We start from the raw sequence: 26,843 nt of genomic DNA, 5'->3' as shown, positions 1-26,843 counted from the left end.
CTGAAAGAATAATGGTTACTCTGTTAACTTATTGCCTAGATGATCTGTCCAATGCTGAGAGACGTGATCAGGTCCCCCAACATTATTATAGAGCAGATGCTTCTTCTGTCCCTCTGAAATGGGTTTTGCGGAAAGAGACATCCTCTTCTTTTCTTTGTCTCTGCTGGTGACTCTTCTTATGTGAATGCACTCCAGTGGTTGGCGGACCATCTGCGTGGTGGTTGTGGCTTCTAGCTGCTTTTGCAGCAGCCATGGTTATTGTGGTTACTGTGGTGGGCCACCCACATGGGGGGTGCTGTTTTTGGCATGCTCCTTGGCACTGGCAGTATGCCTGGTTGTGGGGTGTGTTTGGTCCCCTTCTCCTTGCCTTGGGTCCCTGGGCAGGCCCCAAGGTGCTGGCATGTTGTGCCTGGTTGTGGGAGAGAGGTCCAGTTCCCCTCTCCATGCCTCAGGTTCCTGGGCGGGCCCTGAAGCACTAGCATGGTGTGCCTGGTTGTGGGAGAGAGGACCATTCCCCTTCTTCTTGCCCCAGTTCCCTGGGTGGGCCCCAAGGCGCTGGCTCAGTGTGCCTGGTTGTGGGAGAGAGGTCCAGTCCCCTACTCCATGCCCCGGCTCACCAGGTGGGCTCCAAGGTGCTGGCATGTTGTGTCTGGTTGTGGACGGGTGGTCCGGTCCCCGACTCCATACCTTGAGTCCCTAGGTGGGACCCAAGGCACAGGCTCAGTGTGCCTGGTTGTGGGAGGGTAGTCTGGTTCCTGACTCCATGCCCCGGGTCCCTGGGTGGGCCCCAAGGCGCTGGCTCAGTGTGCCTGGTTGTGGGAGGGTGGTCCAGTCCCCGTCTCCATGCCTCGGGTCCCCTGGTGGGCCCTGAAGCACTGGCTCAGTGTGCCTGGTTGTGGGAGAGAGGTCCATTCCCCTTCTCCTTGCCTCAGGTCTCCAGGCAGGCCCCAAGGTGCTGGTGCAGTGTGCCTGGCTGTGGGAGGGTGGTCCGGTCCCCTTCTCCATGCCCTGGGTCCCTGGGCAGGGCCCAAGGTGCTGGCGTGGTGTGCCTGGTTGTGGGAGAGAGGTCCAGTCCCCTTCTCCATGCCTCAGGTCCGCCGGTGGGCCCTGAAGCACTGGCTCAGTGTGCCTGGTTGTGGGAGAGAGGTCCATTCCCCTTCTCTTTGCCTCAGGTCCCCGGGTGGGCTCTGGGGTGCTGGCATGTTGTGCCTGGTTGTGGGGGCGTGGTCCGGTTCCCAACTCCATACCCTGGGTCCCTGGGTGGGACCCAAGGCGCAGGCTCAGTGTGCCTGGAAGTGGGATTGGGGTCCAGTCCCCAGATCCAAGCCTCCAGTTCCCACGTAGGCCCCAAGGTGCTGGTGTTGTGCCTGGCCCAGAACTAATTTTTTGTCCTTTGCTTCTAACACAGGGGAACTTCCTGTGGGAACCAGTACTTGAGCTGTGTGGTTGTTTTAAGTTGCTGTTTTGCTGCTGTTTTCCTAGGGAAGGCTTTTTGTGCAGCTCAGGGTTTAATGGTTGACCTTATAAGTACTTCCGGCTCTCCAGAGACCCGGTGGATCTCTGTTCTGTAGAATCTCTGATCTGGGCCTGAGTTTTTTCGTCAAACTGCACCCCATGCAATTCTGCATTCTAGACCATTCTCCTCTGAGTAGTCCTGTGCTGATTGCAGGGCAGATCAGCTGTCCTTGCTGTGCCCAGTGATCCCCTAGTGGGCCTGTCTCCCTGACCGCCCATGCTGCAAACACTTCCCATGCGATGGGCCCTGCACTGGTCCCTTAAGATGGCTCACCAGCCTCTGAGTGGCTCCCCTTTTTTCAGTTGTTCTGGCTCCTCGCTCTTGCGTAGGTCCATGGGAACCCTATTAGTGGTCTTGCTGTCTTTGGGGCCACCAAGGCCCTCTTCTCTCCTGCTGCCTCCAAGCAACTCCATCTGGAGGGCACAGCTGCGGCTTCTGCTGGCTCCTGCTCCATGTGCTCATCAGCTCGAGTCTTAAAGCAGCCATGGCCTGAAACGCTCGAAGCAGCTTTTTCTTTCTGTCATCGTAGTTTCTCTGGCCTTCATGAACTCCATTGGTCTCTCCTCCCCTTCCCCTGAGCTCCAGCGGCCCCGGCTTGGCTGATGTTACACTTTTATAGTTGTAAATTGGTTGATTTGTGGGAGAGAGTGACGCTGTGGACTGTCTATTCTGCCATCTTGATTGGATCTGATATTTTTATCTTTTAACCCAAATTTCAGAGTTCTTATTTTAACTATTTTCAAATATTAGAAGTAGAGGGATGGCAAAAATGTGATTTATCATTTATGCTAAGATTATCAGACCAAAACTATAATCACAAGGAGACAGTGAATTGAGTGGGCTAAATGAAAAGAGTTCCTGGGCTCTTAATTGGGGAGCGGATAAGGGTAAGCATTGTAAGTCTTTAATCAGGTGGGCTTCTGTAGATTGAACCTAGAAGAGAGGATGGCAATATAAATGTGCAACACAGTACAGTAAGAATTGGTAGAGTTTGATGACAGTAGGTTTGGTGACATCAGGAAGAACACGTACTGTATTTCAGGAAGACAATTTAGGAGAGCTAGACTTTAGACATTGCCTAATTAACTTCTATTCATTCTCAAATCTTACTTTAAGAGTCATTTCCTTGGGGAAGTCTTAGACTACCTTTCCCTCCCCCAAGTTTAGGTCAGGTACTTTTATTATACACTCTTTTTGGCAGCTGGCTGGTACATGGATCTGAACCTTTAACCTTGGCGTTACAAGGCTGCTCTTTAACCATATTATGCACTCATAGGACCATATTTTGTTACTTCAGAACCCTCATTTGTCATAGTTGATAATTGTTTAGTACCCGTTTTCTCTCACTAAGTTCTGTAAGAGGTGTTCTGGTATGGTTTCACTTGCCATTATCTCCCAAATGCCAAATATAGTGCCTAGCACACAGAAGCTGCTCAATAAATATCTGAATAATTCTTACACCAAGGAGAAGGTTAAACTGTCAGTCAGACTATTTAGGAATTAAGTACAATGAAAATATTACATTGTCTGGAGGACTGTGACCAGAGCTATTCTTGGGGAGGGAACTCACAGACTTAAATCTTTCTATTTTTACTTTTTTTTTTTTGGCAGCTAGCCAGTACGGGGATCCAAACCGCTGACCTTGGTGTTACCAGCACGTCTTTTCATTTTTTTTAGATGAAAATAAAAATAAATGAGCTGAACATTCAAGAAATTAGAAAAACGAATGAAAAAATTACTTTGAACAACATCAGTAGAAGTAATGTTTGAAAAGGCCAATAAAATAGACGAATTATTGGCAAGGCTAATCAAGGGACAAAGAAAACCCAAAAGCATAATATTTGGAATGAGTTAAGTGACATGACAACAGATGAAATAAATGTAAATTATGGTAAAATACTACATACACCTCTAACCAAGTATGTTAGATTTAAGACATTTAAGAGAAATGGACAATTTTCTATGAAAACAAAGGCCAAACAGTGATTCAAGAAGAGAAAATCTGAATAGTTTACCAACCATGACTTTGGAGAAGTCATCAAAGAAACTTCTGTGCCTCCAAAGCACAAAAGTCCTTACATATCAATTAGAAAAAGCAAGTACTACAGAAAACGGGCAGAGAACAGAAACAGGCAATTCACCACATAACTCATCCAATAAGCTTATGAAAGAATGTTTGTTCAACTCATTGGAAATCAAAAAACTACAAATTAAAAGCAGAGTTTCTCACTATTTCTTTTTTGTCCAATTGTTGAAGATAAACTATATTTGGCTTGAGGGAGAGTAAGGAAAGGAAAGTCATTTTTATATTGTACCAGTGTGAATATAAATTTGCATAGCCTTCTTTAGAGACTAATTAGGGAGTATATACCCAAAGTCTATTATGTCTCCTCCACCTCCAGAAATTTGAACTTGGGCTGGATATTTGATGCTATTAAGGTATTACTGCTAAGCCTCTTTGGAGTGAAAATAGTATTTTGGTAATACAGGAAAACGTACTTTTTTTTTTTTTTTTTTTTTTTTGTCTTTTTCCGTGTCCGGCAACAGTTCCCAACCCTCAGTGTTGCCCCCGCACCTCACTCAGCCAGTGAGCGGGAACCGGTCTGTATGTGGGATCCGAACCCTCGACGGGAGCGCCGCCGCACTTCCCAAGCGGCGCACTAGCGCAGTGCGCCACCGGGCCGGCCCGAAAATGTACTTTTTTGCCTATCTGTAGACTACTTTAAAATATGTAAGAAAATTTTAAGCAAATATGCCAAAATACTGTTAAATCTACATTATAAGTGTATGAGTGTTCATCATACTCACTGTCCCTTCTTCTGTATGTTTGAATTTTTTAAGTAAAATGTCTCAAAATGTCCTTTCAATCAGCACTGCTTTCCCCTCTGGCGAGGACTGTATTAGCCCAGCATCTGCCTCTGATGTCAGATTGGCCAACGGCCTCTGCACAGCCCATTCCTCAAGCTTGAGAGAAGCTGTCTAGCAGGTCTAGTCAACAGACACAGTAAATAATAAAACATCAAGACAGGAGTCCCAGACTGGCCCAATCGGTCGCCGTTAAGCAACCAAGAAATAGGAACCAAAGATGCAGCGTTCCGCGCCCAGAGCCCAACGCGCCTGCGCAGGTGAGGCCTCTCAACCGACGGCTCGGGCGGAAGCGCTGGCGCCCCGAGTCACGTGGCCCCGGGAGGGGATGGGGCGGGGCGCGAGATGTGCTGCCGCGTCTTCGCCAGCTCAAAGAGCGGCGGCGGAGCATGTGTGCGAGGCTGTTGCTCATCCGGGATCCGAACCGTGCATGCTTCTCCCGAGCTGGACCGTAAGGCCAGCGCCTGTGAGGACGCGGCGGTGGAGGGGAAGGACGGCCGGAGACAGGCCGGGCACCCGTCTCGGAGGCTGGACGGCCCCGGCTTGGCGGGGGTCGCCGCTGGGCCGGCGGCAGGGATCATGGCATCGCTAGCGGACCGAGTGAGGGGCAGAGGACGAATCGCCGCCGGGCTCCTGTTCAACCTGCTGGTGTCCATCTGTATCGTGTTTCTCAACAAATGGATCTATGTGCACCACGGCTTCCCCAATATGAGCCTGACCTTGGTGCACTTCGTGGTCACCTGGTTGGGCTTGTACATCTGCCAGAAGCTGGACATCTTCGCCCCCAAAAGTCTGCCTCCTTCCAAGCTCCTCCTCCTGGCCCTCAGCTTCTGTGGCTTTGTAGTCTTTACTAACCTCTCTCTGCAGAACAACACCATAGGCACCTATCAGCTGGCCAAGGCCATGACCACGCCGGTGATCATAGCCATCCAGACCTTCTGCTACCAGAAAAGCTTCTCCATTAGAATACAGCTCACGCTGGTGAGTAGCTCCGGCTTCCCGAGGGGCGTCTCTAACCGCCCACCTCCTGGACCGGCTTTTTCCTCGGAAATTGTGAATGCACATTGTTTAACCTTGCTCTTTCCCATCATCTTGAAATCCACAAATGAATCAAGTTGACCATGTAAACTTCAGGCTTATTTGGGGGAAGGGAAAAAAGCTATCCTGGCACTCTTTTGGGCTCTTAACCAGGAAAGTTGTGCTGGTGTGAGTTTGAGTAACTACCGCTTGGAATTTGGAGGGGGGGGGGTGTTTGTTTTTGCAGGCTGGTGGGTATGGGGATCCAAACCCTTAACCGTGGTGTTATCAGCACCACCCTCTAACCAAGTAAGCTAACCGGCCAGCCTTGATGGAAATCTCTCAATGCTGTGATTAGTAAGGAGAGAAAACTGTACTGGGTGGTGCAACCAAGGTATCAAACAGAATGTCTGCAAAAGCTCAAACCGAAAAACAGCCCTACTCCCCAAGGGGAAGTAAACTATGTATGATAAACATGAGAAGGATTACCATAAAATATGTCTCAGAATATGTCTGCAGAGACATAGTGTAGAGGTGTTTGCATCTTTAAATAGAGATAGACTAAAATAGTTTCAGTACTTAGTAATCTGTAATATTTAAGATTTTAGTGCTTTTTTGTCATTTATCTCTGTCCATATGCTGTTTAGGCACTTGTTTGGGGGTTCATTTATTCACTTGTGCATGCATGTGGTATTTGCTTGCAAAGTGCAGTGCATTGACTCATTTTACCCCAAATTTAAAATAGAATTAAATGTGAACATCATGTATTGATTCTGTATGAATTCTATATGAATTGTTCTATTTCACGTTTAGGAAATAGGATTTACAATCAGTTTTCTCCAATGAAAAAAAGAAACATGTATACAGGTACATTGTTTTCCAGTTATGTGTTTGTGATTAGCCTTGTAAGACACCGTGAAAGGAATTCTAAATTTATGTCTCTTGAATTTAATCTGAACAACATCTACTCTTTTTCTTTGCAGATTCCTATAACTTTAGGTGTAATCCTAAATTCTTATTACGATGTGAAGTTTAATTTCCTTGGAATGGTGTTTGCTGCTCTTGGTGTTTTAGTTACATCCCTTTATCAAGTGGTTGGTAATTTTTTTTTCTTTATGTGCCTTTTTAGCAGATTTCATAAATTTTGAAGCTGTATCCCAAGGTTTAGAAAATACAGTATAGAGACAATAGACTGTTGGGAAGAAGGCATAATTGCATAAATTGTCTGACTCAAGGTGAAGAGAAGAAAGGAGACAGAAACGTGGGTGTATGATGCTCACCAAATACCTACCTGTTTGTAAGTGTATAATACCCATGCTTAACACTCTGAGTTTGGGGAGAAGTTATATTATTTTCTGGGAAATCTTTACAAAATGAGTAGTAAGACTTTCTACTTCCTAAGTTCATTGTTTGTGTTTATCATTTACTTTTGAATTGTAACATTGCTGTGAAGGAGTGGATACACTTCCAGAAATTTGAACAGGAAAGGAAAATTTCAGATTTATAGACTTTTTTTGCTTCAAAAAATATGCTTAAAAATAAGCTGCTATACAGCTTGTATATTGGCTTTTAATAATTTGTCTGCATCAGTAGAGTATTTTCTAGCAACGGGTGTTTCACTTGGTGTGCAAGCACAGTGCCTTGCCTCTAGTAGGCATTCATTAAAAATATGTTCATGGATTCACTCACGTCATTACCATAAAATCCCAACAAAGATATTTTTTGTTTCTTATGTAGTGGGGAAAAATACTTCGTGTAGGGTACAGTGAAACAGTATTCTCTCTATACTGAAAACCTTGGTCTGGAAATTCTGGGTGTGCCTGCATGGGGAATCAGCCAATTTGTGTAACCAATTTTACTTTTTTCACAAACATCCACTGGTCATAAAGTAAGGCATTCTTGTTAGGAATGTTAGAAGTTCGGTAACATAGCCCTAGCATCTTAACCTTTCTGGTAGTAATCATTCCAGAAACATTGATATGAAAAAATAACTTTAGTTGAGTACATTTTTTAGTGCCAGAGAAGCAGTTTAAATAAAGGAAGAGACCAGTGGCATGAAAGGATGGAGCACCCTCTCAGTCCTGTTTTTTGGCTCCATGATATTCTGTCTTTTACTTCAGAATGATAAGAGGAAGCTCAGCTTTGTGCTTCAAAAAAATTATATTTGGCTGCACTTCAGTGAGTTTAGATTTTGTTACTAGATACAGTAAGTGAACATTTCTGTTTATCTTTTTTGTAAATGCACCTTTTTCTGTATAGTATGGGTTAAATATTTGTTAAATATAACAAGAATTTTTGTTTGAATATTAGAATTTCTTATACTCTTTATACATAATTTCAATTCACAGTCATCATTGTCCATGTCAATATGACCATTTTTGTTCAGACAAGTCTCAAAATTGCTATGGATTAGAATCAAAGGATTCTATATCCCTAAGGTCGATATTTGAAATGAGATTGACCAAGGAATGATTGTAGACTAATTAATGGGCAAAGTTTCTATTATCAGTAAATGGTAAAAGTACTATTACAGAATAGATATATTCGAAAAACATTCCTTTTAAAGAAAATTGTATCTGCTCATTGTATCTGGTATAGTTTCTAAGTTATTTTTCTTATGCTGCTGGGGACATTAAAAGGAGTTAAAAGATGAGCAATCAGCTATTAGCTTTAGTTGTATAAATATGGTTGACTCATTCATTCAGCAGACATCTTTTCTGCTTTATGCTCAGCCTTGAGGATACAAAGATGAAAAGCAGCTATAATACACTACTTTAGTTGTATAAATATGGTTGACTCATTCATTCAGCAGACATCTTTTCTGCTTTATGCTCGGCCTTGAGGATACAAAGATGAAAAGCAGCTATAATACACTCTAGAAACACACGTGGACAGCTAGTCACAGTAGTATACCTCAGGGTGCAAGGGAAGTTCTGAGGAACACCAAGGAGGAAGTGGCAGCTCTACAAGAGGGGTGGTAAGGTAAGACTTTAGGGGAAAGTAAACAATTTAAATTGAAGGATGCACAGGAGTTTGCTCAGCAGTGAAATATAGCAGGTCTTTCCCTGCAATATGTGTGAAAGTACAGAGCATATTTGGAGAACCTGATTTGTTTGGTGAGGCTAGACTAGGTTCTTTGTGGAAAGACTAGGCTGAGGTGAGGAGTGGGTGAGACCAGATGGCAGAGGCTTGAAAGTGGAGCTAAGGAAGGTGTATTTATTCTGAAGGGAGTTTAGGTTGGGGAGTGACTTGATCATTCTCTGTGTTTAAGAAAAATAACTCTGGTGGCAATGAAGGGTGGATACAAGAAGGAAGGAGGGGTAAGCAGTTAGGAAGCCATCTGTGCTTCAAGGGCAGATAGGAAGGGCCTGGGCCAGGGCAGTGACAGTGGACATGGAAAGGCAAAAGGATATTCCAGAGACCTTTTGCAGGAGGAATTAGCAGGACCACACTAAGTGTAAGAATGAATGAAGTGAGGGGCCTGGTCCTGGGGGAGATGATACCATTGATTATTGGAGAGACTCAAGAGGAGCTCATTTGTGGAAGGAAGTGATGAGCGTGATTTTAAGCAGTTTTTCTGCAGATTATCTAAGTGACAATGGCTGGGAAGCTGTTGACAGTGTGAGGCTAAGGATGCTCAGGGAGGAGGTCATCTGTAGATGTCAGCAGGGAGATAAAAGAGGAAGGCCAGCCATCTACCTTCAAAATAGTAAGTGAAGGAGCCTGTGAAGGAAGAGAGCAAACCAGCTGGCCGGCTCTTCTGAGAGAAATTTGCAGCTTCTGCAAAGAGGTCCTGCAGGAAGAGGGTCGAGGGGAGTCCTTTGGATGTGGCCAGTAGAGGTGACGGTGCCCTTTAGGAGAGCGTTGGAGGGGTGGTGGGCAGAAGCCAGGCTGCACTGCAGTGAGGGACAGTGGAGGTCCAAGAGTCACCTCCATTCTGGGTAGTTCTGTGACGGAGGCATGCAGCCACCAAGGGAGGCCAGGAAAGGAGAGGAGGGGCCGGCAGCTGCACTGCAGTGAGGGACAGTGGAGGTCCAAGAGTCACCTCCATTCTGGGTAGTTCTGTGGCGGAGGCATGCAGCCACCAAGGGAGGCCAGGAAAGGAGAGGAGGGGCCGGCATACACTCTGCATGCGTCTTTGCTCTCTGCGGTGCCCCAGGAACAGCAGACAGAAGAATCAATCCTTTGTCCTTCATAGCCACAGAAGACGCTTAGTTAAGGCTGCAGGAGTATGGTTCACATTTCCTGCTCTTGTATTTTTGTCTTGGTGAATTTCTACAGACTTAGAGTTTATGTAAAAGGATACCCAGGCCTACAGGAAAAAGAGGGATTTAAAAGAAGTTATTCAAAAGCCTGGCTGTTCTTGCCACATCTTATTCCAGTCATCCTATTAAGCTTTCTTCAAAGCCTCCTTTTCAGTCATATTTGTGAAGCATTTTGTGGACTACGGGGATCTGAGGTTTTGAGATGTTGTTTCTACTGAATGATGCAGTATTTTAGGGTTTGTGATTATCTAATGTATCTGGGTACATTGGCGGGGGATGGGGGATACTCCCCACAGAAAAGTCATCTGTAGAGAAAAAAATTGCTTCTGTCGATCGGGTTTTCTAAAGGGACTGAAAAGACCACATACCTTTCGAGCCATGCACATTGGCAGCCACCTGGGATAACTGAGATTCCAGTCAATCTGTCCATCTCTAACCTGCCCCACGTTTCTAGTCTTCCCCCTTTTTGGGCCATTTTTAGAAAGAAATGAAGTCTGGCACTGCATCTGTATGCCTCCTTATCCCCTAAATTTCCATTCCTGCCTTATCTTCCCAAGATCCCTGATGCTCGTGGGCCCTTATATGTATTTACTTCTCCTTATTTACTAGGATCAGCAGGGAAGAGAGGATTTTTCTCCCCCTTCTAAGGAATTGTGAAAAAAATAGATTATCAGAAATTGAATTTATAGAGCTCCTTTCATCCAAGGTGCTTAAAAGGCATTCATATATCTTATTGATCTTTGAAATCTTATAGAATAATTAGGCATTTCCTCTCCCCCCCCGCCTGCACCCCACATTCCCAGCTTTGTGGCTAGAGTTGCATCTTTGATTAAGTGATGCTATTTCTTTTGTGCCTGACTTGTTTTATTTCCTAATTTTCAGTGGGTAGGAGCCAAACAGCATGAATTGCAAGTAAACTCAATGCAGCTCCTGTACTACCAGGCTCCGATGTCGTCTGCCATGTTGCTGTTCGCCGTGCCCTTCTTTGAGCCAGTGTTTGGAGAGGGAGGAATACTTGGTCCCTGGTCAGTTTCTGCTTTGGTAAGTTCTAATTTGTTTTGGTGTCTAAGAAACAGCATAATAATCCCTCCATTGTTAATGCAATTTTTAGTTTTCAGAGCACTATCTCAGATCCATTCTCACTTTTAATCTTCATAATCATACTTTAAGGAAGGCCAAGTAAGGATTATTTTTTAGATGAAGAAACTGAGTCACAGAAAGGTGAAGGGACTTGTCTAGGGTCAGACCGTGACTCAGTGGCAAAACCAGGACTACAATTCAGGTCTTCACATGCCTGGTTACTGTTCTGTCAATGCCAAGCTATAACCCACAAATAATGTGGGCATTTTATTTTAATTTTGTTTTTATCAAGGAAAATATAGTTTTATTGGTTTTCTTTTAATATAAATAGTACATGCTCGTTGTATAGATTTTCAACATATGTAAAAATTTAAACAAAGTGAAGGCCCCTAGAAACCTACCATACTAAGATAATCACCTGTACAGTTTTGGGGATGATCATTTCATGGATCTCTGTTATGTACAGACATAGATACACATGCATGTCTCTGTGTATACTTTTATATAATGGAATCATATCATATATGCTGTTTTTTTTTTTAAAGATGACCGGTAAGGGGATCTTAATCTTTGACGTGGTGTTGTCAGCACCACGCTCAGCCAGTGAGCAAACTGGCCATCCCTATATGGGATCCGAACCCGTGGCCTTGGTGTTATCAGCACCGCACTCTCCCAAGTGAGCCACGGGCCGGCCCCCATATATGCTGTTTTTATTGCACATTTTTTTACCCAGCCCTACCCATATGCACTTCAGCATCCCATTACCCCATAAGTGTCCCTTGAAGTAGGTCATGTTAACATTCTGGTATTTGTTCTTCCATATTTTTCTCCATGCATACACACAAACACACTCTTGCACACATATATACACAAATTAAACATATGTTTCTTTAACAAAAGTAGAATCATATTACACTTGCTTTTCTGTATCTTGCTTTTTTCATTTAATATCTCATAAAAATCTCTCCAGATCATTCTTTTTGTTGTCTGCAATTACACCTTTTGGATATTCGCTTTTTTCCCCAGTTATTGACCACTGTGAACAGTGGTGTGATAAACATGTTGTACATGTGTCCCCATGTACTGATAGTTTTTTGCCTATGGAATAGAGTCCTGAAATGGAATTGGCAGATCAAAAGTTTATGTACTTTGGGGACTTTTTTTTTTTTTTTTTTTAACAGCTGTCTGGTACAGGGAACTTTGGCAACATTTTAAGTTAGAAAGTATAATCCACCTGTGTCTTACTTCAGGCTGCTATAACAAAACTACCATGGACTGGGTGGCTTAAGCAGCAAACGTTTATTTCTCACAGTTCTGGAGGCTGGAAGTCTGAGATCAGGGTGCAGCATCGCTGGGTTCCTGGCGAGGGCCCTCTTCCTGGTCTAGGTGGCAGTCTTCTGGTCGTATCCTCACCTGACAGGAAGAAAGGGAAGAAAGCTCTCTTATCTCTCTTCCTATGAGGACACTAATTCCATTTATGAGGGCTCTACCCTTATGACCTAGTCACCTCCCAAGGGCCCCACTTCCTAATACCATCACATTGGGGGTTAGGATTTCAACATATGTGTTTTGGGGGAACACAAATGTTCAGTCCATAACACCTTACTTATCAGGAATTTCTGCTTCCCACTATAACCTTTGGAACACAGTCAGTGGGAATGTGTCTTTTGTTGGTGGTGTTATCAAACACTTATACAGCCCTTACTCCGTTCCAGGCACTATTTGAAGCACTTTGCAAATATTATTTATTCCTTTTAACTTTATTAGGAGGATACTATTGTTATCCCTATTTTTACTGATAAGGAAACTGAAATACAGAGAGTTAAGTAACTGGCCGGAGATCCTACAGCTAATAAGCAAAGCCAAAATTAGAATCCATGCATTCTGGCTCCAAAGTCATTCAAAAGCCCTCTGCTATTGTATTAGTCCATTTCTGTTGCTTATAACAAAATTACCTGGAACTGGGTGATTTATAAAGACAATGAAATTTATTGCTTACAGTTTCTGAGGCTGGGAAGTCCAAAGTCCATCTGGTGGTGGTGACAGTGACCCAGGGGTCTCACATTACAAGATAGTGGAAGCAGAGCGAGCAGAGAGCAAGACAGACACTCCTCTTTCGAAGCCCTCAGAACCACAACCCCTGACCCGTCCATCTGGTGGTGGTGACAGTGACCCAGGGGTCTCACATTGCAAGATAGTGGAAGCAGAGCGAGCAGAGAGCAAGACAGACACTCCTCTTTTGAAGCCCTCAGAACCACACCCCTGACCACCATTTTTAACCCATTCACTACTGCACAGTCCTACAATCTGATCACCTCTTCAAGGCCCCACCTTTCCATTACCATAATAGGATTTCCTACTAACAATCACAGTGGGGGGCTAAGTTTCTAATACATAAAACATGGGTGATACAAGTCAAGCTTCACTGAGTTTTGGGGGGACATAATTCAATCCACTACAGCTATGCTGCCCGCATAGACCAATAGTTGTTTCAGATTCATATACTCTTCTTTTCTAAAATAGAAGTCATTGGACCATCTCTTGGGTAATATTTCCTCTGACTTTACAAAACTTCTAGCCATCTTGGTTGTCTGGTCTCCAAAACATTGCAGCTTAAACATCTTAAACTAGAAGGAAAGAGGCTTTCTACCATAGCCCTCTGACAGGTTTTTAAAAAAGGAAAGCAATAGGCCATAAAAAAAAGTCAAAAAAAACTAAGAGGTCAGCAGGGTGAGGCCATTTAGTATGAGGGAAAGTCACCTTCATTACTTAGTGTCTCTAGGGGATATCACTGACTCAAAGTAGAGCATGTAATTGTGTTTTTAATTATGTGCCAAGTCATCAAGAAATAGGTATGTAACATTCTGTGAATTCAATAAAATTAACAGTGCTATATTTTAGATATATTTCTAGAAACAGTTTTTAAAATGTTTAAGGAGCAAGTTTTTCTTAGTTGAATATTTAACCGACCTCACTGTTGTAGATCAAATAAAGTGTTACTCCAGGGTACAGATCCTCTGGTTCTCTTATGGCTGGACTGTAAAAACTGATAAAACCAGGCTGGCTGGTTGGCTCAGTTGGTTATAGCACAGCCTTGTAACACCAAGGTCAAGGGTTCAGATCCCCATTTTGGTCAGCCGCCAAAAAAAAACAAACCTGTTAAGACCTATGTGAGACAAAGTATCTTCAAATATGTCATGTATTCTTTAGAACTTAAACTTATTGATAATTTAAATCATAACTAACATTTTATTTAAATTCTCTTGAGAAATAGAAAATGATTTCATAACTTTTTATATAAAATTGTGGAGTGAGTTTGAACAGTACTTTGTGTGTGTGTACAGTAGTACAGCCCATTTGTCCCCCCCTCCTCAACCGAGTTGGTGTATCCCCTGTCCTGTGAACAAGCTTTGTGCTTTCATGCCTCCACATTTTTATCTGTGATGTTCCCTCTGCTTGGAACCCTATTCCTCTTCTTTTTAAAATCTAAACATATTTTTGAGATCCAAAGACTTCTTTCTATCCCAACCCCAAATGATCTCTCCTGCCTTGAAATTCATATAGAACCTATCGTTTGTTTGCCTATCAATGAGGTAGAATTCAAGACTCACTCTCTTATCATTGCCTGAGCTGTAAAACTTGTATTTCTTGTATTTTTCTTTCATGTGATTGAGAGGTAGCACAGCAGAGTGGGTTAAGAGCGGGGACTCCAGAACCAGACTGTCTGGGTTTAAATCTCAGCACTGCCGCTTGCTTACTAGCTGTGTGATCTAGGCAAATTACTTGATTTCTCTGTGATCTCTTTTCTCATCTGTGAAAAGGAATAATATTTTTACACCTACCTCATGGGTGATTAAATGAGTTAATACATGTAAAACATTTAGAACAGTTCTTGGCACATAAGTGTTATGTAAGTGTAAGCTGTTATTATCATGATTTTTTTATGTTCTCAAATAGTTTCTAAGCTCTTTGAGCACAGGAACTTTGTACATATTGTGTTCCTCACAAGGCCTGGCCTAAATATGTAGCTATCCAATGAATGCTTATTGATTTCATTTAAATAAGAATAAAAATAATTTAAATAAGAAAACAAATTTTTCAATAAAAAAAGATCTGGAAGGATATATGCAGAGATGTTAACAGGTATGGGTGGTTGATGTACTCTTTTTGCTTATCTTTATTTTCTGATATTTCTGTAATGCATGTATATTACTTTTTTAGTAAAACATTATTACAAAATATTTTTTCCTTAGATGAATAAGAAAAATGAAACTGGAAATTCACATTCAGAGATAGAATGTTACTGCAGAATTTTCCACTGATCCTTGTGGACAAAATTGCATTTCTGAGCACTGTTTATTCTGCTCTTGCTGTCTCTCAAATTGATTCTCTCTTCTTCTGATCTTATTTTTAATGGTTGATATTTGAGTTTTGAAAAATGCCTAATGAAATGTATATTTACTTGGTGATTATGATTGTAGTGCTTTGCATTAATGATTCTTTTGGATTTTTCGTAGCTTATGGTGCTGCTATCTGGAGTAATAGCTTTCATGGTGAACTTATCAATTTATTGGATCATTGGGAACACTTCACCAGTCACGTATCCTTTTCATAATAACTTACAGATGCATAGTCTTATATTTTCCAAAACTGTCACATTCATTGCCTGAGTATCACACTAACTGTTGCACGGCCTGAATGAGTGAGTTATTTTTAGTCATAATTTTACTGTATTTTTCCACACTAGAATCTATAGAATTTTAAAGAAATAAGAATTGAGGAAATGAGTTGGCTTTCTGTATCGAGTGTTTTTGAATTTTAAGTGATAGGTGACCTGTACCCTGATAAAAATTAACTTGTAGCAACATTCCTTGCAGATAGTAGGGTTAAGTAAATATTTGTTTAATGAATAGTGGGGTGGAGGCTTTGAGTTTTCAACCAATTTTCAGTTATCTATAGTAATGAAGCAGAGGTGTGGTTAATCCAAATAACAAAGGATAATTTCAGACCACTGAAGTAATTTCAGGCTTCTGACTTCAGAGTGTGTCTTTGTGCTTAACTGAATATGAGTGTGCCTGTTTTTCTCAATATTATTTCAAAATAAGAAACAAAGTCATATTTAAGGTCAAACTCAACTGCCCATTTCACCATTCTGCTTGCCGTTCTGTTTCTCTTCGCATTTCACTCTGCCCCTACTCTTAGGCATATGCAAAGAATGGATTTCCCCAGATCAGAGAGGTAGTTCATTAACATTTTATTAGAGTGTACTGACTTATATAAATGAGTGAATACTGAGATGTCAACAAAATAAAAAAGTAGCATATTTGCCAACTTTCAATAAATAACCATAGTAATGATAATTTTTTTTTTTTTTTTGTCTTTTTCCGTGTCCGGCAACGGATCGCAACCCTCAGTGTTGCCCCCGCACCGGACCGGGGACCGGCAACGGGATTGCAACCCTCGGTGCTGCTCCCGCGCCTCGCTCAGCCAGTGAGCGGGAACCGGTCTGTATGTGGGATCCGAACCCTCGGGCGGGAGCGCCGCCAGGCTTCCCAAGCAGCGCACTTATCCAGTGTGCCACCGGGCCGGCCCGTAATGATAATTTTTTAAAAAATCAACACAATAAATGTTTATTACAGGCTGGCTGGTTAGCCGAGTTGGTTAGAACGTGGTGCTGGTAACACCAATGTTAAGGGTTCAGATCCCTATACTGACCAGCCGCAAAAAATAAAAATAAATATTTATTTTGTGCTGGGTAATGTTAGAAACATTGTGTGTGTATTATTTAATTTCATTCTCGCAGCAGCTCTGTGAGGTAAAGTCTATTTTTTTTTTTTTTTTTTTTTTTTTTACAGAAGAGGAAGCAGGCATAGAGAGGTTAAATAATTCACTTAAGGCCACACAGCTAAGTGTGACATTCAGACTTGAACCCTTGCAGTCTGGTCCCAGAACTTGTGCACCATGCTACCAAATGAAGGTATCTAAGTATGTTCTCTGATTAAAAACAGTTGTTCATTCAACAGATACTTATCAAATACCTTCTATAAACCATTCATTGGTTTAATAAATATATACTGAACATCTACTATATGTCAGGCACTGGGGGATACAGTAGTAAACCAAATAGACAAAAATCTTTGCCCTCACAGGCTTAAATTCTGGTGAGGAAGACAGGCTATAAGAAAGAAAAAAATTTAAATGTACATATGCAGTGTTGGATAGTGTTAAGTGTCAAGAAGAAAAAATAAAACAGGGAAGAGGATGTGAAAGGTTGGGGACAAGGTTGAAGTTTTAGATAGGGTAGTCAGGATGGCCTCAACAGAACGATGACTTTGGAGTAAAGACCTGAAGGAAATGGAGTTGCTCCATGCAGATTGGGAGAGAAGAATCAGGAACAAGGAAGCCTGTGTGGTTGGACAGGATGAGCAGAGGAGGGAATGCAGTAGACTCTGAGCGGTAACAGGAATCAGACTGAGTACAGTTTTACATAAGGACTGCTACTGTGAGTGAGATGGGAGGCTATTAGAATTTTGAGCAGAGAAGCAACATAACTTTACTTATATTCTACTAGGTTCACTCAGGGCTACTGTGTTGAGAATAGACTAAAGCGGGATTTCTCAATGCTGTTGGCCTTTTGGGCAGGACAGTTCTTTGTTGCGGGGGCCTGTTGTGTACATCCTTGGATGCGTAGCAGCATGGGTGGCCTCTGCCACTAGGTGCCAGCAGAACTCCCTTCCCCAGTTGTGACAACCAGAAATGTCTCCAGACATTGCCCACGTGGCATAATCACCCTGTTGAGAACAACTAAAAGAGGCAAGAGAAGAAGGGAAACCGTCAGGAGACCACTGCAATATTCTAATTTAGAAATAATAGTGGTTTGTTACCAGAATGGTAGCAGTGGATACAGTGAGAAGTGATTGGGTTCTGGCTATATTTCCAAGTAGAGCTAGCAGGTTTTGCTGAACAGTTGGATGTGGGAAATAAGAGGGGAAACAAGGTTGACTCGTTTGGCTTTTGGCATGAGCACCTGGTAGAGTGGAGTTGCAGTCAACTATGATAGGACAGCCTGAAGGAGGTTTGGGAGTCAGGAGGAAGATCAGGTGCTTGGTTTTGGATAAACAAGTCTGAGAATTCAGGGGCGAGTTCTCAGCTGGAGATACTTCAGAGAGTCAGTAGTGCAGATGTATTTAAAGTGGTGAGACTGGTTGAGGTTAGCAAGCAAACAAGCAGATGAAGACAAGATGTCTAAAGATTGAGTGCTGGGTCTCTTTAGTGTTTACAATTAGAGATGAGAGAAACTAGGTGGAAGAGGTCAAGAAGGAGCAATGCGAGGTGGAAGGAAGGAGGAGACTGGAGGAGAATCCAAGCGAGGAGGAAGAGGAAATCAGCTGTGTCATGTGCTGCAGGTCGGTGTGAGGAATATTGGCAACAGATGAAGGGGCTAAGTGAAGTGGAAGGCGCTGATGGTTCTTACGAGAACATTCTGAGAATTGGAGCGACAACCTGATTGGAGCAGAGTGGAGAACTGGACAGAGGAGTTAGAAATACCAAGTATAGACTGCTATTTTTCTTTTTTTTAAAATATACAAAAGGATTCACTGAAGAGTTTCTTTAAATTTGCCTTCCCTCTAGTATAAAAATCCTTCAAAGATCGTGAACTACTTAAAAGATAGGCTGAGGAGTAAAGAAACGTAAAGCTAAAGTGTTAGAACCAGGGCACTTGAAGATAGCTCATAATTGAAAATAAAGCATGTTTTACTAGGCTCTTAGTATCCTGGGGGAGATCCTCTGTATCTCAGGAAATCACTTCCATCAGATCGAGCCAACACAGGTATCCCCGTGACACAGCCTGTGCTCTCCTGAGGTTTCCAGGCTGCTTGCTCAGAACAGAGGAAAGAGCCTGGGCTCCGAGGTCAGGCAGATCAGGTGTGAACACCCAGCTCTGCCACTACCTGTGGGCCTGAGCCAATTGCAGGAGCTCTCAGAGTCTACTCGGATCGCTTATAAAATGGGAGAAATAATATCTGCAATGTTGGATTGTTGTGTTTGAGAAAATGTGTCAAGCACCTAGCAAATGTTTATTATATGTAAGTACTGCTATTGATAACTATTACTATAGCTAACACCTATGGTGCTTACTATATGCTAAAAGCTTTACATATATTAACTTATTTAATCTTGAACCCTGTGAGGTAGGTGCTATATTGTTGCCCCTTTTACAGATGAGGAAACCAAGGCACAGAGTGATATTAGGAAGAGTACACAGGAGCATATCATACATCTGAGGAACAATAAAGTACTAATCTATATGGAAAAAGTAATTACATTTAAAATAGGATAAGAAATAATTTTTAAAGGAACTCTGTATTGTGTGTGTACATGTTTAGTTTGTCTTTTAAATAAACAGTGATTTGGAAAAACTTTAATCCAGCTGTGAGTTACTGGAAATATACTAGATTAGAGCATGGACTTTGAAGTTAAATAGACCCATCTGTGATTGGACTCCATCTCTGCCACTTAAGAACTCTGTGATCTGGGGCAAGTTACTTAAAAATGCCTGAGCCTCTGCATCTGGAAATGGGCGAGAGTGCAGTGAAAAGAGCAGTGAGGGCCGATGTGATGCTTCAGTAAGATGGTGTTGCGTAAGCACCTGCCGTAGTGCCTGGCGTGTAGGTGTACTCAGATTGCTCCCTCTCCCTTTCTCCCCTTTTCCTCCTAAACTTGAGCATACTGGATATGTTTACATTGAGTCAGTCCTCTTGTGCCTTATCCATGTCACCTTACATAACAAGGAATGTTTATTAGAAATGCCACCATACAACATAATAAATTGCTGTAGAATATATTCTCTGTACCTTGTTCTGAATTTCTTTCTAACTTTATATCATAACCCTTTCTTTTCTTTGGAGAGGTCAACCGGAAGAGTTGAGGCAGTCTTCTCTCTGACTAATCACTAAAACCTCCCTGAAGAAACTAGGATTGCCTCAGCACTTCACTGAAGTTTCTGTTGTTCTTTAGGTGGGGAGGGCTGCCGTTCAGTCTATTTCATGCAGTTCTTTCCAGGCACAGGAAGCCTTTGCTTTGCACACGTGCGCGTGTGAATGTGTAAATGTAACATGTAGCTTGTTATCCTTTTATCCTTAACCAAAAACCTCAGGTATAACATGTTTGGACACTTCAAGTTCTGCATTACTTTATTTGGTGGATACGTTTTATTTAAGGATCCACTATCAATTAATCAGGCTCTTGGCATTTTATGTACATTATTTGGCATTCTCGCATATACCCACTTTAAACTTAGTGAACAGGAAGGAAGTAAGAGTAAACTGGTACAACGTCCTTAATAAGGTTTCTGTGGAGAAAAGAAAGTTGCCCCAAGAAGATAAAAAGTGTTGATAAGTGTGCTCATTATTTAAAAAAAAAAAAAATTAAAGTGCAAAATTCATTGAATGATTTGCAAGAAATAACGCAAAGAGAATGTTGTTGATAAATGACTTTTTTTGTCCTTTTTAAAAAAAAAAAAACATTTCTCTAAAACCAAAATGGTTCCTCTTTTCAAAGATGATTGTGTGAATTATATAGGATGGTTTGGTTACACAAAATTTAATGTTCTGTAATAATGACAAAGGAATTAGTACTACTATACCACAAATGTGTTGTGGGTTTTCAGTGTTCAATTTTTTTTTTTTTGTGATCGGTAAGGGGATCGCAACTCTTGGCTTGGTGTCGTCCGCACCACGCTCAGCCAGTGAGCACACCGGTCAACCCTATATAGGATCTGAACCCCGCGGCGGGAGTGCCGCTGCGCACCCTAGCGCTGCACTCTCCCAAGTGCGCCACGGGGCCGGCCCTTCAGTGTTCATATTCTAAGAAAGGACACATATGGGATTCCTCTGCTCGCTAGTAGGTTGTTTCCCAATGTAAGATTAATTATAATTTTGATCAGAGTGTTCACGTCAGAATTTAGCTATAGTATTTCTATTTTAGTTGATTTAGTTTAACTTTCTGATTATTTGTAGAAATGAATTCATGAAGTATCATAGACAAGATGACCATAACACAAAATCCGGTTCTAAAAGTACTGTTTTTCTAGTAGAAAATTGATGTAAGAAGTCATATGTTATAAAAAAGAAAAAACTACAGCTTTTATAGGTCTTATTTTTATGCTTTCAGTGAACCATAGAAGCTATATGTGAAGTTAAAAAACAAAATAGCCCCATGTTTAAATGGCTCACAGAAAAGACTGTAGATGGACTTGACCAGGTTTGCTTAGCCTGGTAACTGCTATTCCGGCCATTCTGAGCATTACATATTGGTAATTTCTTAATTACCACCTCCTGCTACCACTCCTTCCCTGCTATATTTGAGGCATGTGTGGAGCTTTCTGTGGCACTGAAGGATTTGGAGTGAACTACGTCCAGCCTATCTGAAGTGGCCGAGGGAAACTAGTGTGGGAAGTCAGTGCAAAAGCTGTCCAAACACTAGGCAGAAACTTGGTGAAAGTATAAGGGAAGATTTGAAAGAGAAATAGAAAAATAGTTAATATTTAACTATTTTCATGAGTTTTTAAAGGGGCAATTTAAAAAAATTGAGTTATAAGAGGAAATACATCATTTTTACTTAAAGAAATACAGTGCCACATATTCAATTGCAAAATGTATTTCTGCCTCCCACCTTCTTGACATTTGAACATTAAAAGCAGTTGTTGATGATCTTATAAATTGACTGAGACAGATCATTCCTATTGTAGTAAATCTTTTTCTAAATGTTATTTATAAACTTTAAGGGAGAAAACAACTCTTAAGAGGACAAACAGCTATGTGTACAAAACACACCTTTCATGTAAATGATGGTAATTTTATGTTGTGTTTTTCACCACAATAAAAAAAAGTATACACACGCACACCTGTTTTGGATTTTTAGAATTTTTTTCCCTGGCTTGTTTGAAATGTAAAACCTCACTGAAAATCTACTTTGAAGAGTTTCAATTTGTCAGTCTGTTCTGTAATTAGTATTTGTGGTTTCCTGGTTTTGTTTTAAATATTCTTTGGTTCTTCTCAGTTTACAAAGATATATTTTATTGTGCTAAGAAGTATGGATCAGTTTATTTTTACCAGATAAGCCTCGAGTATTACACTTGTTTAAGAAACATTTTCTGTGTATGTTTAAATGAATATAAAATTTTCTCTGAAAAAGCTGGAGAAAAGTGTTTCAGCACAGTGAGGATTATTTGACTTCTGTGCACTGAGAACAGCGGGTTGATTTGTGCCATGTACAAATTCTTAACTGTAAACAAAACTTGGTGGCAGGGGGGTGTAAAGATAAATATGACAATAGGAATGCAGTGGGAAGGTCAGAGCAAGACAAGGTGGGGGCCCATGTATATAAAGGAATAAAGTATGTACTGAAGTATGTAGTACAACTAGAGTCTGATAAACTTCTTTTTTTGCCCTGAAAACAATCATCCCACTGGAAAGAAAATTCTTGGAAAAAAATCTGCCGGATGACCAGGACCAAGCACACAGACAAACCATGTTCAGTGTGTTGGAAGAAAACATGCTGTCCTTTTTTTTTTTTTAACTTTTTTTGTTTTTGTTTTTGGCAGCTGGCCATGCTGTCCTTTTGTTACCAGTGTAACTGGACTTATTTTTTTATCCTGTGTTAAATGACTATTATTTTGCCTATTAAAAATAAAGAAAACCTCTTGCTTTGGCTTGTGTATCGTGTATTAGAGCCAGTGGAAGGATAGCATCTGTATGTACATGCATGGTAGTGCTGGCTTGTCCAGCTCCCAAATGTGCAGAATCTCATGAAGGAGAATTCCAGCTCCCTTTAAAATCACATAAAGGAGAAATATTTCTCTGAAATGAAGCAAGCTTTCTCCTGTTTCATTTTTTATATTTCTTTAACCTCGCTCTTTTAAAACCATTAATGTCTTATCTTTTTAAAAATTTATTTCAAAGCAGCGGCATTAATGAAGCATTGCACGTTCCCTCCATTGGTAAATAGTTGTTGGGTGAATGAATATGCAGAATCGCCAAAAGTGAAAGTCTGATTAAAAGAATGGAGACCAGCTTTAATAAAGCTGTTTTTGTATTTCTGTTCCCAGACTTAAACTGGATTATCTCTGCTAATATCATGGATACAATGATAATTTCATTAACTCTAACAAAGATTTGTTGAGGATGTACTATGTGCCAGGCACCATGGCTATAAAGACAATCCTTTTATGCAGACAGTCCTATGTTCCCTATGATCTTAAGGAGCATTTGTCTAACAGAAGTGATAGGCACCAATTAAACAAAAACAAAGGGAGTTTATTGTTACAAACTCAGATAAATGCTACAGGGAACATAGTTCTCTGAGAGCATATAACAAAAGAATCTGGCCCAAGCTTGGCAGTTAGGGAGGGTGTCTGTGAAGAAAGGTTGACTGAGCTAAAATATGGATATATAGAAGTTAGCTAGGAAAAGGGAGGGAATTGCATTCTCGAAAGAGGGAATTGCACCTATAAAGGCCCATTTGTTGGAGAAATCATGATGAGTTTAAAGGACTGCAAAAAGGATGGAGTCTAGAGACTAAATTTGGGGGTAGGGAGATATGGTATGACATGAGCCTGGAGTGGTGGGCAGGCCTCAGACCATAGAATACCTGCAGGCTATGCTAAGAATCTTTAGTAAGAGCAAGGAGGAGTGTTGTGAGCTTTGTCATAGTCAACCACCTTGTTTTGAAATAAGTGGAGAAGAACCAGTGAGATGCTAGGAGACCAGTAGGGAGACAACTGGAGTAAGAGATGGTGGTAGCTTAAAAGGGTAGTGGTGGTGAAATAAGTGAATATATTCAAGAGAATTTAGTAGATGGACTCGACTGGTGTATTAATCCGTTTGTGTTGCTATAACAGAATTACCTGAGACTGGGTAATTTATAAAGAAGAGAGGTTTATTTGGCTTACGATTCTGGGACAGCTGCATCTGGCACGGGCCTCAGGCTGCTTCTACTCATGGCAGACAGTGGCAGGCAGCCGGTCAGTACAAGCAGATCACATGGCGAGAGGAAGCAAGAGAGAGAGAGAGGAGCCAGGGTCTTTTTAAGCAACGAGCTCTCGCGGGAACTAATAGAGCGAGAACTCACTCATTAATCCCTCCTCCCCCAGGGAGAGCATTAATCCATTCATGAGGGATCTGCCCCCATGACTCAATCAGTTTCCAACACTGCCACATTAGAGATCAAATTTCCACATGAGTTTCGGAGGGGGCAGCACATCCAAACTCCATCAACTGGAGATGGATTGGAAATGGAGGGCGTGGGAAGGGGTGAAGTCAAAAATGACACCCAGGTGCCTGATTTGGCCCTCTGCTCAGAAGCAGGCAAGACAGCACCATCCAATGTGCTAGGCAGGAGCTGAGGGCAGCCGCCCTCTCTGCTCAGAAGCAGGCAAGAGAGCATGCTGAAAACACCATTTTGTGTGGATGGCACACTAAAGCCACTGCCACAGCCATGGTTGCCACAAAAGCGGCTCAATGCCACAGCAGTAGCCACAGCCTCCATGTAGGCAGCCCACCAGACACTCAACTGCATTGACACAAGGAGAGTCACCAATGGAGACTGGAAAAAGAAGAGGACGTCTCTCTTCAAAGGTGCCTGGTTTGCACAGCTTGATAGGGAATTGGTACTGCTCTGAGACAGGAAACAGCAGAAGGGGACTGTGTTGGGAGTGGGGTGGGAAGGAGGAAGACTGAATACATACAAGGCCATCTTGATATTGAGACATCCAATTAAAGATGTTAATCACATAATCAGATATAGAGGTCTAGAACTCAGGAAGTTTTTGAGTTGGAGTGGAGATAAAACTTGGGGAGTTATTGGGGTACATCTGATAGAGATGAAAACACAGACCAGCATGAGCTTGCCTGAGAAGATAGCATAAAGCCAAAAGACAGTCTACAACTGAAATGAACCCTGAGGATCTCCAGCACGTAATGGCAGAGGAAAGTAATTCTGTAAAGGAAACCGAGAAGGAACAGTCAAAGAGGTGGGAGGAAAACAGGGACAATGATAGAATGGGAGAGAGAGGTGGACAAATGACAATATTGCTGAGAGGTCAAGTTAGTAGACAAAAAAAATTGGGTTTATTTTAAAAGAGGGAAGGAAGAACCTGCCAAGAAAAAGGCTAGTCTCAGTCTGGAAGCTAGTGTGGCACAAGGGAACAGGTCCCGCTTTGACATCAGGGTTGTGACTCCCAGTCCTGACTCTGCTGTTAACTAGCACAGCCATTGGCAAGCCTTTGGTCAAGTTGCTAGACTCTTACTTCCCAGTTTCTTCGTCTATAAAACAAGGGCCTCAATCCAGATGATTTCCAAGGGAACTTCCAGCTCTGAAATTCCCTGATGCTGCTTTTTCAGATTAAAATTATATTTTCTCATTTGCTTATATTAACAGATTTGATTAAATTAGTTAGATTTTGTTTGGCCCTTATAAGATCTATCTCCTCATTCATGTGCATTTCTTTACTCACAGATTCTGTTTTTAGAAAGTTTATGCAAAACGGCTGACCAGATAGCTCAGCTGATTAGGGTGTGGTCTTATAACACCACTGTCAAGGGTTCACGTCCCCTTACCAGCCAGCCCCCTTCCCTCCCCCCAAAAAAGAAAACGTGTATGCAAAACATTAAATGTGATTTATTTTCATATTACTTTGTTATGTTAGAAGACATGATTTCTTCTGGTTTATCAAAGTTGCTTTATACTTTATATGAAATCATTAGGAGATGAATTATTGCCAATTCACTGAATCATGTATGGGTATTTGGGAATGTTTTTGCTAGCTCTTTTTAATTAGGAAGACAGCACATCACCCAAACCATAGTAATTCATATTTTTCTAGTTAACTAAAAATATCTCATAAATACTATGTATGCCAGAGAACAAACACGCATATTTGTGTAACCAACCAGAACTATGCATTTCTGAATTTAAAATTTTATTAATTACCCATAAGATATTTTTTAAATCAAATGATCTGTATCAACCACATGTCATTTTCTTTTTCCTGTTTGTCTTATTCTCCCACAAAAATGTCAGTTTCCTATTTTCTCAATTCCCCTTTTCTCAGTTTAAAATTAGAGCGAACAGTTTGGTGCAGGAAAGGGACGGGTGTGCCTCAACCCAGTAGGTGGGAGGCTCAAAATCAGTCAGTCGAGATCTACTGGAATCTCCAAAACTAGGAATTAATTCCTAAAGGAATGATCAGGCTCTCCAAGTCTTTCTCTGCCTGGGTTTTAAAAGCAAGACTAGCCTTTTTGGATTGGAGTTCTTAGAGAATTATGGAGTGATTCATTGACCATATCTGTTAGAATTGTAATGTTTAAAGCAATTTAACAATTATATAGGGGAAAAGCAATGGGCCAGCTTCAGTTTTAATGAAGTGGCTCCGTAAGGAAGTGCTAAGAGAGATGGGTGCACAGTGCAGTCAGTGGACAGGAGCTGATTCCGGCTAGAAGGACTGAGCCTTTTTGAGAGGCAGCCTGATTCCTGAAAAAGAACATTGGGTTGGAAATCAGGAAGCCTAAGCTAGTCTTAGCTCTGCCACTAACTTGCTGTGTGACCTCGGGTCCAACTCAGCACCTGGCTCACTGTAGGTACTCAGTCAACATTGATTTGAACAAATGAACTAATTCAAAGAAGTGTCTCCCGAAATTGCTTTTTACCGATCTAGCCAACAAGTGCAGCATCTTGGATGGAGGTACCAGAGATCACATCACCTTTGGCTTTCTGCTGCAGACCCACATGGAGAATTGCACATGGTGCAACCAGAATCTTTAAGGCTAGATAGGCCTTTGCACTAGAAGCTTTAAAATGCAATATCTGAGACTGGCCAGTTAGCTCAGTTGGTTAGAGCACAACCTTGTAAAACCAAGGTCACAGATTCAGATCTCTGAACCAGCCACCCACCAAATAAATAAATAAAATACAATGTCTGGCTTTGAAGAGGGCATATAACACAAATAATTTACTGTGCATTGATCTGACTAATAGAAAATAAACGATAACTCTTAAATCATCTTCCTCTGAGTGTGATGTGTGTAGGTTAACATGTAAAT

The 26,843-nt window shown here is 41.6% G+C and overlaps 1 protein-coding gene across 1 annotated transcript; it reads left to right on the top strand.

Annotated features, from left to right (window-relative positions):
• The first annotated feature begins 4,720 nt into the window (after positions 1 to 4,720).
• Positions 4,721 to 20,156, top strand: SLC35E3 (solute carrier family 35, member E3). The gene is made up of 5 exons (XM_008585773.1): positions 4,721 to 5,362; positions 6,382 to 6,492; positions 10,546 to 10,704; positions 15,261 to 15,343; positions 19,901 to 20,156. Exons 1-5 carry the CDS (start codon positions 4,727 to 4,729, stop codon positions 20,085 to 20,087), a joined length of 1,176 nt encoding a protein of 391 aa, XP_008583995.1. The 5' UTR covers positions 4,721 to 4,726; the 3' UTR covers positions 20,088 to 20,156.
• Positions 20,157 to 26,843: the final 6,687 nt, after the last annotated feature.

Source organism: Galeopterus variegatus, unplaced genomic scaffold, assembly GCF_000696425.1.
Source record: "Galeopterus variegatus unplaced genomic scaffold, G_variegatus-3.0.2 Scaffold3704, whole genome shotgun sequence".
Taxonomy (NCBI): Eukaryota; Metazoa; Chordata; class Mammalia; order Dermoptera; family Cynocephalidae; genus Galeopterus; species Galeopterus variegatus.
Note: the sequence above shows the minus strand (reverse complement) of the source record. Positions and strands in the feature narration are given on the sequence as shown.